The sequence below is a fragment of the Galleria mellonella genome, unplaced genomic scaffold (assembly GCF_026898425.1).
Source record: "Galleria mellonella isolate WM207_F2 unplaced genomic scaffold, CSIRO_AGI_GalMel_v1 utg23, whole genome shotgun sequence".
NCBI lineage: Eukaryota > Metazoa > Arthropoda > Insecta > Lepidoptera > Pyralidae > Galleria > Galleria mellonella.
In genome coordinates this window covers 1,651,135-1,668,283 of record NW_026442045.1, presented here as the reverse complement: position 1 = coordinate 1,668,283, position 17,149 = coordinate 1,651,135, and the positions used below count along the sequence as shown (strand labels likewise).

The following is a 17,149-nucleotide window of genomic DNA, read 5'->3' as shown; positions in this document are numbered from 1 at the left end:
TTTACTGGGTACAGAGGAATAACACCTGAGTCCTCAGGAATGGCAACGCATGGGGGGTATCATGGGCGAACAGTATATTTTATGTCCATGGTACTGCTCATGTCTGTAGGCGACGGTTACCACTTTCCATCAGGTGGGCCGTCAGCTTGTTTGCCATTCTAAGTTGTATAAAAAAATAAAAAATTATATTAACAAAGCGCATTTTACAGTTCCATGTAGTTCTACAGTGTGCTCACCTAGAAATTTGAAATTACTTGACGGTTCTCAAAAGTACCATTTGCATGTCACGTATGTCATAATTTATTATATTCATACGAATAATAGGCGTATGTTCAGCAAACAAACATATAAACATGTTTGCAAGCTTTCGCATTTACAATATATAAATATTTACATTATTTATATCATAAATAATTTATTTATATCAACTAGGTGCATTTTACAGTTTAGTTTTTTTAGTTTCTACAGTGTGCTCACCTAGAAATTTTAACATACTTGAATGTTCTCAGAAGTGCCATTTGGTTGTCACGTATGGCATAATTTGCGATGGCATAATTTATGATATTCATATGAATAGTATGAGGGGGGCCTATGTCCAGCAGTGAACAGATAATGGCAGAGATGATGATTATGAGTATTTGAATCGATTGGTACTAGTTAGTATCTTTCCCAAATTGGTTTTAGCTTATTTATATATACCAATTCTTTAAAGTCTATAAATGATAATCCTTATCAGTTAAGATTTAAGTACACAAAAATACGTATTTTAAATTCAAATATTATATGAGGCCAACACGAGAGTAACTATCGCTTTTAAAAGTAATAGCAAAATCGCTTCAAAAATGAGAAAAATATCGTGTCACGCATAAAATAAATAAAGACAAACTGAAAACTAACTTCTCAAATTTTGGAAAAAGACTATCTGAATTTATTAGCAATCACGCGATTGACCCAGATTTTTTAAATAAAACAATAAGCCTACTTAATAATAGTGCTACTTTACTACTGTACTTGTCTAATGAAGTTTAAGGACGTCTTATAATACTTTAATATCTAATCTTCTATAAATGATATTAAATCAGACTAAATATGCCTAATGGATTACCCAACATTATCGGTTTATTAATAAAATCCTTAAGTATAAAAAACCCACTACGTAATTTTTGTGATTTAAATAATCACAGTTTTTATATTGTATTTCTATAATAGTTTTTACCCGCGAATTCGTTTTTGTGTCCGAGGTTTGATTGGTTGGATCGTTAAAGGTGCCAAGAGATAACAAACAAACTTACTTTCATATTTATAATATTTAAGACTAATATCAGATTAGGTAGGTTTAAGATTTATAAGGATTTAGGTGATCGTAAATATTTGTTACTTGTAATTTTTTTTTTTTATTTATATACATATAGAGCGGCAAGGAAACTAATAGCACACTTGATGGAAAGTGGTAACCGTCACCTACAAACGTGAGCAATACCATGGACATACATTTGCTGATATTATTTTCTCTTTGGTAGATATTATTTATAATAATTAATTAATAATTCAATTATAATGTGAATCTTTTAGTGCGCAGTTTCTATAATATTGTGTTTACGGTGTTAACTATGGACAGTTAGTAGAATTTAAAATGTATAACCATTGTAAAAAAACTTGCAAATATTACAAATAAATATTCTACAAATTTAGATCGAAGAAGCTCGGCTTATTTCGGAATTAATTCGCGACCCTTAATCATTAAATTATTAAATTAAAATATAATGTGCTAACGAAACTTTTAACAATAAAATATTCTACAACTTTATTTTATTATTATCATCATTATTATAAAAATTTTCACAAATATTTTTATATGCATAAATCTTTTTCATTTACTTTAAATAGATTATTTAAAAGAAACCAATTAACCAGTAATTACAACATATTAATTAAAAGTAGGTACAAATATTAATTTAGAACATTACGTAGTACCTGAAGAGAAACCAACGCATTACAGATAAGTTACATCAATAATTGTGTTATCCGCATATCTGTCAAGATAATTGACAGTAGATAATTATTATAAAATCCATAAAAAAATTAATTGACGGCTAAGAAATTTTAGAAGAACAACGAACCCTAAATATGATTTAAAAAGAACAAAGTCCAAACCTAGTTATTTTAAACTTTAACGTCTCATTACTTCGGGCCTTGGTTTCATAATTAGTAATTATTATAAAATCAAGGTCCAAAGTAATGGGACGTTAAATTTTATACCTAGTATTACATACTTTTATTTTAGAAAAGAAATAAAAGACTACCTAATATAAAATAAAAAAGTTAAATATTATACATTGCAATGCAGTTCGTAGAGTCAATGATATTTCAATACATTTCACTTTTTTATTTTAATAAAATATTGTGTACCTTCTTACAACTAATGTAAATTATTTTGTAATTAAAAACCTCGGTTACATTTAAAGAAATACTAAGGAAAATTGTGTATTAATTTACATAATTGCCGTATTAGAAATTTCTAACGAATTTTTTTATTGTATACTAAAAAATATTTTTTTAGGTATGCAACGAAATTCATTAATAGATTGTAATGAAATTTTTTAGTGTGTTAATTAAAAATAAAACTGTTTTTTTCTTTTACTTTGGTAATTCTTCTGGAGTATGTGCTTAGATTTATAGTATATTTGTATAAATATTTTCCAAAATTAAATAAGAAATTTACTCTTTCAATTGATATTTACCTATTGAAATTATTAATCTAAATAGACTGTGACTGAGGGGGGAAGTTTAAAGTCTTAAAAACAAATCTAAGTCCACGCATCATCATTTATATTTTTCTGATAAGATATCAAATTACAAATACAGTCTGTACCTGTCTGTATCGAATTTGTTTATACTTAAATCTAATTTAACAAAATAATTAAAACTAATTTTAAAGTATCTATTCCGTCTATAATACATGAGTTTACAATATATACTTATATTATAAAAATCAAAACTTTACTCCAAAGTTTGTCAATCTATGACCGAAAGATATTCTTTTTGATTGTAACCCTTATTATTATTGTTCAAGCGACGCATCCAATCCTTTGTTACATATCTGGAAATGACAAACAAACTAATCGTTCACCAGTCGTAAAATATTAACCGTATATTATATACCTTCATAAAAAATCAGCAACATTTGCATTTTCCTCAGTATTACAAATGCTTTTTGTCACCAATAGTCTATTTGTGTATATCTTAAATAAAAGAACTATTCCCACGTTTCTCACGCCTACGTACATATACATCACGCATCGATCTTATAAAAAATGTACCTGTCACAGATTTTATAATATAATATCCGTTATCATTGTTCATATTACAACAGGGATGCTTTAAAGATACAAATAGTAATTAAAATTTAGTATTTATAATTTGAATCTTTTATTGTTTGCTCTTATTATTATTGTATTTTCTATTATTAACCTTATATTCTACATATTAAAAATTTAACAACGTGAAATTTTAACAGTAGCATTGGGTATTTCATTTATTACGTGTTCAAATGTAATACCAGCTACTGATGTTATTATATCTAAACACTGGTTCAGAGTCGTATATTAAAGTTGCGACACGGTTTGTTTTTACCCTTGACCAAGTCTTATATTATGTAGCAGAAGAGCGTATTATGTGGCCATACGAATATGCAATCACGTGTATATTAGAAGCTTGGAAAATAAAAAATTTGACAAAACGTTAAAAGAGTGGCTTATTGAGAAATATTTTTATAATCTGAAAGAATATTTTAATAACAACTCATAGGAAAGGAAATTTATATATATCGTTCGTATTTTAATTTTTATGTAATGTAATTGTAGGTATATCGTAATTTTTTACAATTTTAAAATTCTAAATTCAGGTAAACTGTGTTCTACACATTACCTATACATGTACATATTATTTACCTATCAATTTAACTTAATTAATTTAATTTAACTACCACAATATATACAATAAATAATTCATTCATTCATTCATTGATAAAGATGATATAATAAATACTGTTCAAAACTTAAATTTTTAAAAAAATTCTGTAAAACAAAGAATATAACTTTTCAATGCGCATTATTGTTTAGTAAAAAATATTAGTCGTAATTTATTGTCTATCACATAGATATACATATTTATATAACAGACATTGTAAAATGACTTACTGATATAGATGTCTAAACCAATAAATCAATTTGCTAAGCTAGTGACGCACTTTCTATATCAATGAAATGTATTATAATCAAACATACCAGTAGTTTAGCAATTATCTATCGAGATCATTTTGTTTCCGTTACGTACTTATGACTCTGCGTTAATTTTATATTTTTAATAGTACGTATGTACTTATAACGTTCATAAGCTTGTGGACCTGCGGAAAACACTCCATATCAATGCAAATTGAATACGGAACTTGATAGATACACTAACTGTTAACTCATCCCGGTACCAACACTTTTTGAAATACTTAGTACTGAATTCTCATCCAATAATATATTCTACAGAAACCGCACTGCACGAAACCATTTACATTCTAAAATGAGAGGATATATTCCTTGTCGATGGAGAGCAGTGCGATGATAAAAGGTGACCTAAACGATTTCTCAGAACAAATCAAGCATTTCTTACAATACAATCTATTATACAAGTGATATAAAGGAAAACGAAGTCGCACATTATATTTAGAGACTTGATACCGCTTGTGATCTTAGAAATTTATTGTCAATCACACGATATCATTTACACAAAATTACATACTTTTCAAAATTCCCGTAAAAATATTCATATCCCTAGACACATCGGTTTCGGCTAAGCGTTTTCTTTCAATCTACTAATATTAGATAAAAAAATAAAGAACAATCATCGTATTGTATTGTAAAAATCTTTATTGTACATAATTTATATTGGACACATTAAAAGATTTAATATACAATGGCGGACTTATCTCATAAAGTGATATCTTACATTGAACCTTCGAAAATCTGAAAGAAAACTATACAATGTACAAGGGTAAAAACCATCATTCACTATCATCATTTCAGCCATTATCCGTCCATTACTGGACATAATCCTCCCCCATAGACTGCCATAAGTAACGGTCCTGAGCTACCTGCATCCAATGACTTCCTGCAATGCATTTGAGGTTGTAAAGAACAATACACGAATAAAATTATATTGGTTTTCATATGGAACCCCGAAAATATAAACAACTCCTTGCCAAAAGTAATTACTACAGAAGATTAATTTAATCAAGTCTAAATTTGTATTTATCAACATTAATTATATCAGAGATATATTTTATCTATTGGCATATTTTATCTGTAGTCTACACTATAAAATAAATTTTACTCATTGCGACTTTAAATATTTCGGGAAAATTTACAAAATGAAAGTGGTTGTAGTGACTCTGTTGGCGGTCGCCACTGTTACTTTCGCTAAGTCTATCGAAGGTGGCATTCCTGATGCTTATGGATACCTTACGAAAGTAGGGATTCCATTAGGGGAGAAGATCCGTAAAGCTGAAGAGGCAATACTACAGCATCCCTCCAGAATCATTAATGGATCGCTTGCTGCTTCTGGGCAAATTCCTTACCAAGTTAGTAATAATAATGTTATTATGAATATTTACGGGTTAATCATTATTTAATACCACATATTGTTCAATGAAGTAATGTGTATGTAACGAAAGTTATAATGTACCTTATATTATTTGCAATATCTTAACAAGGTATCTAGTTAAATAAGTATTATTATGTATTATTTTTATACTACAACTATATAGATTTATTCAATTTCATATCATGCTTGATATTTTTATAAAGATATACAATTATAAAATGTTTGTACATTATATCTAGTCTTTAATTAAATTTATAAAAAAAGAATAATATTCATACCAAATTACAATATTTATGAACTAAATACAAATTGTTCTGTTTTCATAAAGAAGTAGATCTCTTTAAATATTCTTTAACTTATAAAAAACTTATAAGAAACTTATAAAAAATAACTCGCTGAAATATTTATTAAATTTTATTTTGTGTTTAATTGAAACATACACACTCTTACCAAAGACACGCTCGAAAGCACGCACACATACACACACACAAACGCGCACATGCACGCGTTCGCGCACACGCATCCCTCATTCATAGTTTTTACTCATTATAATATTATTTGAAATCTAGTAAATATTGTTATGATGTGCTATAGTGCAAAGTAGTTATTGATTACCTTCTAAATTTTATAATTTTCCTGCCGCGACAAATTTATATTACTAAGTCAGTGAAAACCTTTTATTGGCTTTTTTAATAGATAAATTGTTGTTAAGCTATAAATTGTAAGCTGTTGGTTTTTCGAATAAATAAACACTTCTTTATCTAATGAAGTTAGGTCAATACATTTGATAAATATTACTGTTGTAATAGATAAAATATTATTCTCTATCACTTAATGAATAAAAATTAAAAATTTATGTTGAAAATAATAATTGTACAAAATATAAACAATTACGTCTTAAATTTATCAATCCAATTATGATATCGGGCATATTCTATTTTCGCCAGTGCTTAATTGATTGTGATCCACACAATTATATTCCGTTAATCCGTCCAGGGTCAATCGATAAAACACTTCAATATCATCATCACTATATCAGCCGCTATCTGTCCACTGCTGAACAAAGACCACCTGCATCTACTGACTCTGTAATACATTTGAGGTCGTCACTCCATCTAGTACTAGTAGTAGTAGCAGGAGGGGGGAGGGATTGTTTGTGGTGCGAAGTATCAGTCAAATTGCTAGCAATATACCCTGGCAAGTCCACCTCTACGTGGTCCCCCCTGGAAACTATCGTGCTGGATTCCAGGTGTATTAATTACGATGGGCTAATTGGCCTGTCTTGTGAGAATGAATGTCACCTATCATCTCTCACTAGCGCCTCGCCAGCGCATTGCATTGCATTTGCCTGTACGGATCGCCACTCAAGAATCTTCCTTCCTTATCGGTTGTTGATTCTTCAAGGTATGCGACCAACCCATTGCCAATTCAGCTTGCTTATCCTATGATGCTCAATAATATTATAAGAGTAATAAATTTTTAAAAATCATTGATTCCAAGTTAAATATTATTTTATATTTTTTAACGAGATATAATTAAAGAACTGTATATTATTATTAAAAGGTATTTCAAATAACAAATTAAATGACAGCCAAGTTAATGGGAACTCGCTTGTCTAGTATTCTGATCTGACTGTATTAATAACAAGCGACCCGCTATTCGCATTATTTTTTTGAAAATAAAATACAACCCATGTTAATCACGAGTAATGTAAATTCCTAAATGTGAAAGATTTTTTTTAATATCGATATAATAGTTTTTTCTCTTTATATTTTTTTTTATACAACTTAGAATGGCAAACAAGCTGATGGTGAGTGGTAACCGTCGCCTATAGACATGAGCAGTAGCATGGACATAACAGAGTATACTGTTTCGCCCATGATACCCCTCATGCGTTGCCATTCCTGAGGACGCAGATGTTATTCCTTTGTACCCAGTAAATTTACGCCATATCCCACCCTTCAAACTGAAACACAGTCATGCAAACACAACTGCTTTACGGTTGAAACACGAATGGGACAGAGGTACCCAAGCAATCGACTTTTGTACAAAGTCTCCCTCTGGTAAAATAATTATAATAAAATAAATATAATAATTATATTATATTACTTGCTCAGATAATGGTTTCAACAGTGATGTTGACAAAAATACCTGCATCCTTCCAGGCCGGTCTCATCACTGAAATCGTCGGGATCACAGGCAGAGGTGTATGCGGTGGCTCCCTTGTGTCAGCCAACAGAGTGATCACCGCCGCTCACTGCTGGTTCGACGGCATCCACCAAGGATGGAGAGTCACAGTTGTGCTCGGCTCAGTGCTACTTTTCAGCGGAGGCACCAGGATCGAGTCCGAAACAGTGGTTACACACCCCGACTGGAACCCTTCTCTCATTCGAAACGACGTTGGTGTTATTTACTTGCCTACTAGCGTTGAACTCTCAGGTCTGTATTTTTACAGTTTATTTCTGTAAAAACTATAACTATGTTTTGTAACTTTCATCATCACCACCTTAACTTACTAGCTTAGTTACGACCAATAACTAGATATAGCATTCTCACCATAAAAACACGATTTTAGCCTAACATATGTAGTTGCCAACCCGCTTATAATTTTTATTTCGTATTTTACTTCTCTTGCACTACTGTTAGCGCTTTATTTACATCATAAGACTGAAAAGTGGTGACATTCTGGTATATATACTCGTATTTACATTAAATAAATACATTCATTAATTATATGAATACATTTTAATTTTTACAGACACAATCAACACAATTGCTCTACCTTCTGGAGCGGAACTGAACCAGAATTTTGTAGGCGTTACTGCTATAGCTTCGGGATTTGGTATAACTAGAGATAGTGAGTGTTTTTATTGGTAATAAATACATCTTTAATTTTGTCCCGCGCAACCGCATACAGTCACCAGATTTTAAGTTTGACCTTCTAAAATACAACTGGGAAGACCACATCCAATTTAATGCACAAGTTTTTACGTGATGCCCTAACTAATATACAGACATAAAATAACAAACAGAAAAACAAATTTAATGTAGGTATTAAATCTGTAATAATTAGGAAGGTTTTTTGTAATCCATGCCAGTAACAGCATTGGCTCTGAATTTTGTTATTATCCACCTAAATATGACTAATATTCAATAATAGACACACTAGACTTGACCGGAGCTATTGTTATGACCTTCGATTTATTTACATAAATAAAAAAAAATTTGTCCACGCCATGATAAGGGAAAAGAATAGTTTCAATTGTTTTTCATTATATTATAATACAATTGTTATTTGCGGCAATAATCATAATAATCACTTTTCATAATATTTTACTTTACTTACAGACGGCAACATCGCTGAAACACAAAGTTTGAGCTACGTCGAACTGGAAGTCATCACAAATACTGTCTGCTTTGTGGCATTCCCCGTTATTGTCCAGTCAAGTAACATCTGTACTAGCGGCGTTGTTGGCAGCACTTGCAGCGGCGACTCAGGTGGTCCTCTAGTCGTCAATAGCAACGGCAGACCTATTCTGGTAAATAATATTATTACGTTTTTAGATTTTCGTTTTGTCTTGAGTCATATTATCACTTCTATCCATTCATCGTTATGAAGGAATGTGTTTCCAATATTTTACCATAAAATACAATCCTGCATCCATCAGTTTTCTATTTTTTATGTGGAGCTGTCTGTTATATAAACCACTCACACAGGACAGATAAAGACGAGTGGACTTACCATATATGTGGCTAAATCCACATATAAAATGAAGCTTCACTTTTTTACCATAATGTCGGATCTAAAAGTTCACTTTCGTATCCTAATCATAGACTTCTTACTTAAAGTTAGCAGTTCATTTTACGAGTGATTCACCCTATTGGTTTTGCCTAGTGATCTACTACTTGACAACATTTAGCTTATTTTTACTCATTCAGATACAGAAAATAGAAATAAGAATAAAATAATAACACAAATCGAAGTAGGTACAAAAATTTTCATTTTTGTTGATAAATATGATTCTTTAAATTACTATTTTAAATAGACATTCATTATGTTCATAAATAGACAATCTACTAGTTTACTTTTCTATCATAAAAATCCCTATTGGAAATTATTGGGCAAACTCTTCTTTCCTAGTACCTTTTCTTCAAAATAAAAAATAGATTACGAGTATAAGTACGTAAAGCTTCTTATAAGGTTCCCTAATAAAAGCAAGAACTCTCACAAGTTCGCCATATAATGCATCTAGTCATTTTATTACAGTGAATTTTACCCACTTAAATAAATAATTCTACCTGCTACCGCTATAAAAGTGTAAAGACTACCTGATAAAAAGTTGTGACCCCAGCTGGAGACGTGAACGACATTATGGTTGACTAACGTTATATTCTGTGTATGCTGACCTTTATGAACCCTAACAAAAACTTTCACCTTTTTCATAATTATAACAAATAAAAGAAAATTATTTTATATAACTACAGGCGAAAGATTAATAAGCCGAAATTTAGCTGCCATTAAGTCATAATTAACTAACTTACCACTTGAAAAAAAAACTAGTATACAAACCGAAGAGCCACGTGATCGATTGAAAGGTTCAAAATTTATTTTTACACAAGCTACATATTATATCGATATTATAATAGAGTTTCATTAAGAGAAAAATAATTTCTGACATACACGATTTGATACTATAATACGTTTTATTTCTCTGTAACAGATTGGTATAACATCATTTGGTTCAGCTTTCGGCTGCGAGGTCGGTTTTCCAGCTGCGTTTGCAAGAGTCACTTCCTTTGTGGATTTCTTCAATGATAATATATAAAAAGAAATTTATTTTTTAATGAAAACTGTGAAATAAAGAATCTTTTATTTATTAACCCACTTCAAAAAAGAATTTTCTCAATTTGGTTGTATTTGTTTTTTTTTTTTTATCTTTCTTACCTCTAACTCCGTCAGTGCTAATCTGATTTAATTTTTTTATTTTTTTTATCTAAAAGGAGATTACAGATTGGTCCAGTATAAATTTTATCAAAAACGGATTAGTTTTTAAGTCAATGGTTTTATCACTACAAAAGTTGTTTTTTTTTTTTTGCGGAACACAATATTATATTATTAATTATACATTTTTTATTTCTAAATGAAAACTTTTAATTAAAATTCTTTTATTTACCTATACTATTTTTAATTTACATTTATAACTTATCAATGATCATCACCGGATGTGAGCTGTTAGATCCGATGATGGTCATAGACAATACAAAATTATTGTGGCACCCATTGCAACCCCTCATGTGTTACCATTCTTGAGTATTAAGTTGATTAGCCTATATTATGTTAGGTATTTTAACTAAGTCTTTATATTTTATTTCTTCTCTTTGAAACTTTCAAATAATCTCATACAATTAACCATGTTAAGTAGTTAAGTCTATTTCCAATATCACTTAGGTATAATACTATATAGTTGATAATTACTGCAAACTTATCTACTCATATAAATTTACTAATAGTAAATTTAAATCCCTTTAGGTCGCTCTTATTACTCCACCATCTGGGTCTAAACTTAACTATTAGACGAGCGAGTCCTTTATTGTTTCGGGTTCAACCTACTAGTTATATATTAAAACAATATAATATAGTTTTTGTTCAAATGTCTCATACATTCATTTTATTTATACAGTCTCCATGTTATGATATGTTTTATTCACAGCACGTAAACACAAGATATAAAAATCTTTAAATCGTATTCTATACATTACTTATTGCAATAACAAATGTCTAATAATAATAAGCTAATACACCCATCAACATCGTCTAGGAATATTTTGAATTTTCTCAATTTACTGAAATAAAAATATAAATAACATGCAACATGTATATATTTTTGAAAAGCGTATTTAACAGACTACACTTCAAAATAAAATAAAGTCATGTTAAGATTAAGAAGTAATTACTCTACCTAGGTATATTAACTTTTACCACAGCTCACACGGAAGAAAGGAATAGTTAGTAATGCAAACCACCAGTTCCATTGCTAGTAATATACCCTGTTAGGTTTTTTAATGGGTGAAAATTGAATGGTAACCCCATCCGCGCTATAGTAGATGATAGGTGAGAATGAATGCAGATCAGTTACCCCACCATGATAAATTCGACAAGAATTAAACATAATGGTTTCCAGGGGGAACGGCGTGGAGGTCGACCCGAGAGGGTATATTGCTAGTAATGGGGCTATTAGACCCCATTTCTAACAATCCTTTTCCCCCAACCCTGTTAGGTTAGGCGTATTCATCATGATGAGCTAACTAACCTGTTTTTTCATTTATTATCACTGGTGACTCGCCATCATAGACCGTTAGTGCAAGCGGGGTTACCATTTCATTATCATCCATTAAATATATAGGTGTATCTAACTGACAAGGGACACTGCTTAGGTGCACTGATTGTAGACATTTATTCTTAGGCTTCGTAATAGAATCTACTAGAAAAATCCTAAAAATTCTATAAAAATAATACAGTTGGATTCTTGATTCCTCTCTTAAGAAAACCCTAATCTAATTAGAGCCCTAGGTAAATACCAAACAACTTTAAGAGCAACTCCATTTATGGCAATTGATAAAGATGAACTAATTCGAATGCGTTGTCAAATGGACTCTTAAGTGTTAACCGCTCGTTATCAAAAAATATGTTAAAAAATGCTTATTTGTGTGTTTGCATAAATAATGCTTGCAGTGGACTCTAGTTTGAAAATTACCCATAATACCTAAGATTACACAAAAAAAGTCACAAAAAGTCACAAATTATATTTAAAATTATGTATTTTGTATTATTATTTATAAAATGTGTAATACAAAAGACACATTTGTAGGATATACTTTTCCCCATTTATAAATTTCGATTGTTTAAAATTCTGCTATACAAATTATTCTACATAAATTCTATTATGCGTAAAAAGAACCGTACACTGGCGACAGCATGATATAGCGTATTATTTTGACATTTTCATGACGTTTCGTTTCTCTGCCATCTTTTCTTATTATCGTTGTCATTTTAATATAATAGTTGGGATAAAATAAATACGGTTATAAAAAATGGAAGAAATTGGAATTATACTACCTGAGAAGGTAATTTCGTTATCAAATATGTTTTTTTTACAATGGTTGTACATATTTTTAAACATATTTACTTTTCGTACATATAGGATGAGCAAGTCGTCGATACAAAGGCACTCGCTGGACCTCAGTCCTTTGACGAACTTGAATCTGAGGATTTATACACGAAATATAAGGTATTATTTTAATATTTACATAATATATCTACTATTTCAACTTTAAAAATACAATGACTTCGTAACTAACATAGCTAACCAACTATATGTTGCATATATATTTACAAATTGAACACAAAATGTATTCTCAATATATCACTAAATCTATTACTTACAGAAACTACAACGTATGTTAGAGTTTTTGGAAGTGCAAGAAGAATATATCAAGGATGAACAAAGAAATCTGAAAAAAGAATATTTACATGCTCAGGAAGAGGTGAAACGTATACAGTCTGTGCCATTGGTCATTGGACAGTTTTTGGAAGCAGTTGATCAAAACACTGGAATAGGTATAAAATTATCTTAAGTTTATATACCTACTATTACAAATACTAATGTATAAAAAAATAAAACATTCCCATACAAATATTACACTTTAAACGAATTTCATAGGCAAAGAGTGTGTAGAGTCAAAACTTGCCAAAAATATGAAACTTTGTGTATTTTACTTTGTATCTTCTGAATTCTTGTATTTATACAAAATTTAAAATGACAGTACAGCATTTTTAGCCTAGCTTTTAGTTACATGTGATGATGTGTTCTACCTGAAAAGAGCATGTCTGCCATTATAAGATCTAAGATCTGCTCATAGACATATTGAAAGAAATTTCTCAATGATTGAAAAGGAAACCTACCACACCACAAACTATACCCATATAATAGATTGAATTATAACTAGTAAAAAGACTAATGGCAAATACAGAAAAAATAAAATCTACTTTTTAGTCTCTAAAATAGCATATATCTTATTTTTGTATATCTAAGACTTGCATTTTTAACTAATATACTCTTTTTTTTCAGTTGGAAGTACCACAGGCTCCAACTACTATGTGCGCATCCTATCAACAATAGATCGTGAACTGCTGAAACCTTCAGCCTCTGTTGCTCTGCACAAGCATTCAAATGCTCTTGTAGATGTTCTGCCACCTGAAGCTGATAGCTCTATCTCTATGCTGCAAGCTGGTATTTTAAACAGATTTATAGCTAATCACTTTCATAATTTGATACAACTTTAATGCCATAATGACCATTAACCAGCCCGTACTAAACATAGGCCTGTCCTAAAAGGGAGTTTTTGCCAATAGTTACCACACTTGGAAAGTGGGTTTGCAACTGTAGTTAGACTTCGGCAATGTTTAAAGAGGAATGTTTCTACCCTTCCCTAAACCGTTAAGTTCCCTTAGTCCTCTTACAACACCCCCAAAAAAGGAAAGTCCTCTTAAAAGTACATTCAGATTTCAGTATGCATAAAAAATGGGATGTCAATAAAACCTTATTCTCCTGCAACTCCATTTCAGGAGAATAAGGTTTTATGTATGAAAATAATGAGTAATTTGATTAAGTCAATTAATGTGGGTATGTATATAATTATTATGACAAAATAGTTTTGCTTCCAATCTCAACCAAGTTGCATCTTTTAGCAACCCATAAGGGGTATTATAGATATCACAATGTATTCTGTAATCAGTGTATCTACAATGTAGTCTGTGATACTGTTCATGTCTATAAGAAAGTTACCATTTTCCAACAACAAGACCATCAACTTTTTTCACATTTCATTAAACTTGGTATTGTGACCCAAACCTTCACAGATTGTAATGGTCACTTACCATCAAGCTGACTATATATTTGCTTGCCGTATTCTTTATATATATAAAAAATTGTTTTAATTCTAGATAATATTATAGTAAATAAAACTTATATTCCTTTCGTCATACAGATGAGAAGCCTGATGTCCAATATTCAGATATAGGAGGCATGGACACACAGAAACAAGAAATAAGGGAGGCTGTGGAGTTGCCCTTGACACATGTGGAGTTATATAGACAAATTGGTATTGAACCTCCACGAGGTGTACTCATGTATGGACCGCCTGGCTGTGGCAAGACAATGTTAGCTAAAGCAGTAGCTCATCATACCACAGGTGAGTGATATTTAAACATGGGAGTATAATTTATTTTCATGTTCATCAAAATTTTTTATACAAGCAATCCTGTCTTACACATGTAGACAGAATTTTCGAGCATAATATATAGTCTGTGTTACTTGCTGATGATGTAACTTTAATTTAGTAATTCTTCTTAGTAGTTTTTGAGTTTATGCATTACCAACAAACAATCAAGTCTTTCCTCTTAATAATATTAGTATACATTAATACTAAATTGTAATTACAGCTGCATTCATTCGTGTGGTTGGTTCTGAATTCGTGCAAAAGTACCTGGGTGAAGGTCCACGTATGGTGCGAGATGTCTTCCGTCTTGCCAAGGAGAACAGTCCAGCTATTATATTCATAGATGAGATAGATGCTATCGCAACTAAAAGGTATTATTACAAGTATCAACTTCGAATTTTCTATAAGTTCTCATATAAATATTTAATGAAATTTAAAAATTAAGTTAAACAATCAAGTTAGCAAAACATGTTAGAATTATACAAATCCTCCAATGAACAACAAGTATGTCTTTGCACTTACTATGTACACATGTTTGCAAATAAATTTATCTTTATCTTTATAATTTGTAAAACGATTTTATTATATATTTTAAATTCACTATATTATGCTTCAGATTTGATGCCCAAACCGGCGCTGACAGAGAAGTTCAGAGAATCTTACTAGAACTTTTAAATCAAATGGATGGTTTTGATCAAACCACCAATGTTAAGGTGAGTTCGCACAGTACACTCCATCATTTTATATTATCTGTACAGTTACGCAAAATTTATATTTAATACAAAAAATCTTACTCCAGGTCATAATGGCTACAAACCGAGCTGATACTTTAGATCCTGCTCTTCTTCGACCTGGCCGCCTTGATAGGAAGATTGAATTCCCACTTCCTGACAGGTAAACTATGTTACGATATTGCATTTACTTACATAATTATACCTACATAATAATGCAGTATCTGAAGCTATACTTGCAAATAAATTTTAAACCATTACCCCTTATCGAAATTAACAATAGCAATAAAATATCATGTGGCAAATTGTAAGTTTGTTCACCATTTTTATTATATAGAAAAATTTACATTAATTGTACATTATTATTATTACTAAAATATTTTTATATATTAGAAAGTATTGACTACAAGTCTTCAAAATTTTAATATTTTTATGTAATTTGTCATTTTATATGACTTGAAAAACTAAAATGTATTATTTTATATTTATCCTTTCACAGACGTCAAAAACGGCTTATATTCTCAACTATTACGGCAAAGATGAACTTGTCTGAAGAAGTGGATCTAGAAGAGTTTGTAGCGCGGCCAGACCGCGTCTCGGGCGCAGATATCAATGCCATATGCCAAGAAGCTGGCATGCACGCAGTTCGAGAGAATAGGTATGTTATTCTCACAATTGTAACTCCAGATACCCATCTGGAATTAGTTAGTCATCTGGATTAGTTATAGGTATTTGTCAACTATTGCACTAAATATACAATGGCATGCACACAATGATGAACATTTGAATCTAACGTGACAGGTGATGAGCCTACCAGTCACTCATTGTGAGGGAATTTGGTTAATATATAATATTTTCCTTTACTGTTAAACGACATACAGTTTTGGATATCATTTAAATTCGAAGTTGTTGCCTTTGAAATCTATAAGTATAGTTATCTATTAACCAACTCTCTCATAATGAACCTAGATAGTTTTTAACCAACTTTAAATAAAAATGTTCTCAAGTTTTAGATACATTATCTTCACAAATTCTAACCGATTCTCCTTTTCATAATTACATACAAGAAATAGCGAAATATTTCCTCACTATTTTTGTCAAAATCGAATATTTCCTCATCTAGATCTGCATGAACAGCAGGCCAACCTCGGTTCAGTAGGTACTTGAAAAAGCAATGAACTAATTTATTCAATTCGCATTTTGTTTCAGGTATATTGTATTGCCGAAAGATTTCGAAAAAGGTTATAAGAATAATATCAAAAAAGACGAAAGTGAATATGAATTTTATAAATAAGTTTTGTGTTATCTCGATATTTTAATTCAAAATATATAATAAATATGTGTAAGAACAGGTTTTTTTTTAACTATCTCAATTCCCTAGAACTTAAGAAATCCTCGGAACGGTGAAGTCGCTCCGTGAGGCCTGTGAAGAACCCAGGAAGCTTCTGCGCTTCTGGGCGGAGCTAGGTTGGCTGTACCAGCCACGA

At 30.7% G+C, this 17,149-nt stretch overlaps 2 protein-coding genes across 2 annotated transcripts; both read left to right on the top strand.

Annotated features, from left to right (window-relative positions):
* The first annotated feature begins 5,382 nt into the window (after positions 1–5,382).
* Positions 5,383–10,563, top strand: LOC116413209 (collagenase-like). Its single transcript, XM_052894768.1, has 5 exons — positions 5,383–5,629; positions 7,818–8,091; positions 8,411–8,509; positions 9,001–9,191; positions 10,374–10,563. Exons 1-5 carry the CDS (start codon positions 5,420–5,422, stop codon positions 10,476–10,478), a joined length of 879 nt encoding a protein of 292 aa, XP_052750728.1. The 5' UTR covers positions 5,383–5,419; the 3' UTR covers positions 10,479–10,563.
* Positions 10,564–12,624: 2,061 nt separating this feature from the next.
* LOC113512831 (26S proteasome regulatory subunit 6B) lies at positions 12,625–17,013 on the top strand. Its single transcript, XM_026896761.3, has 10 exons — positions 12,625–12,777; positions 12,855–12,941; positions 13,099–13,270; positions 13,782–13,943; positions 14,701–14,904; positions 15,155–15,302; positions 15,548–15,644; positions 15,731–15,825; positions 16,162–16,320; positions 16,872–17,013. The coding sequence occupies exons 1-10, from the start codon at positions 12,745–12,747 to the stop codon at positions 16,954–16,956; spliced, it is 1,242 nt and encodes a 413-aa protein (XP_026752562.1). The 5' UTR covers positions 12,625–12,744; the 3' UTR covers positions 16,957–17,013.
* Positions 17,014–17,149: the final 136 nt, after the last annotated feature.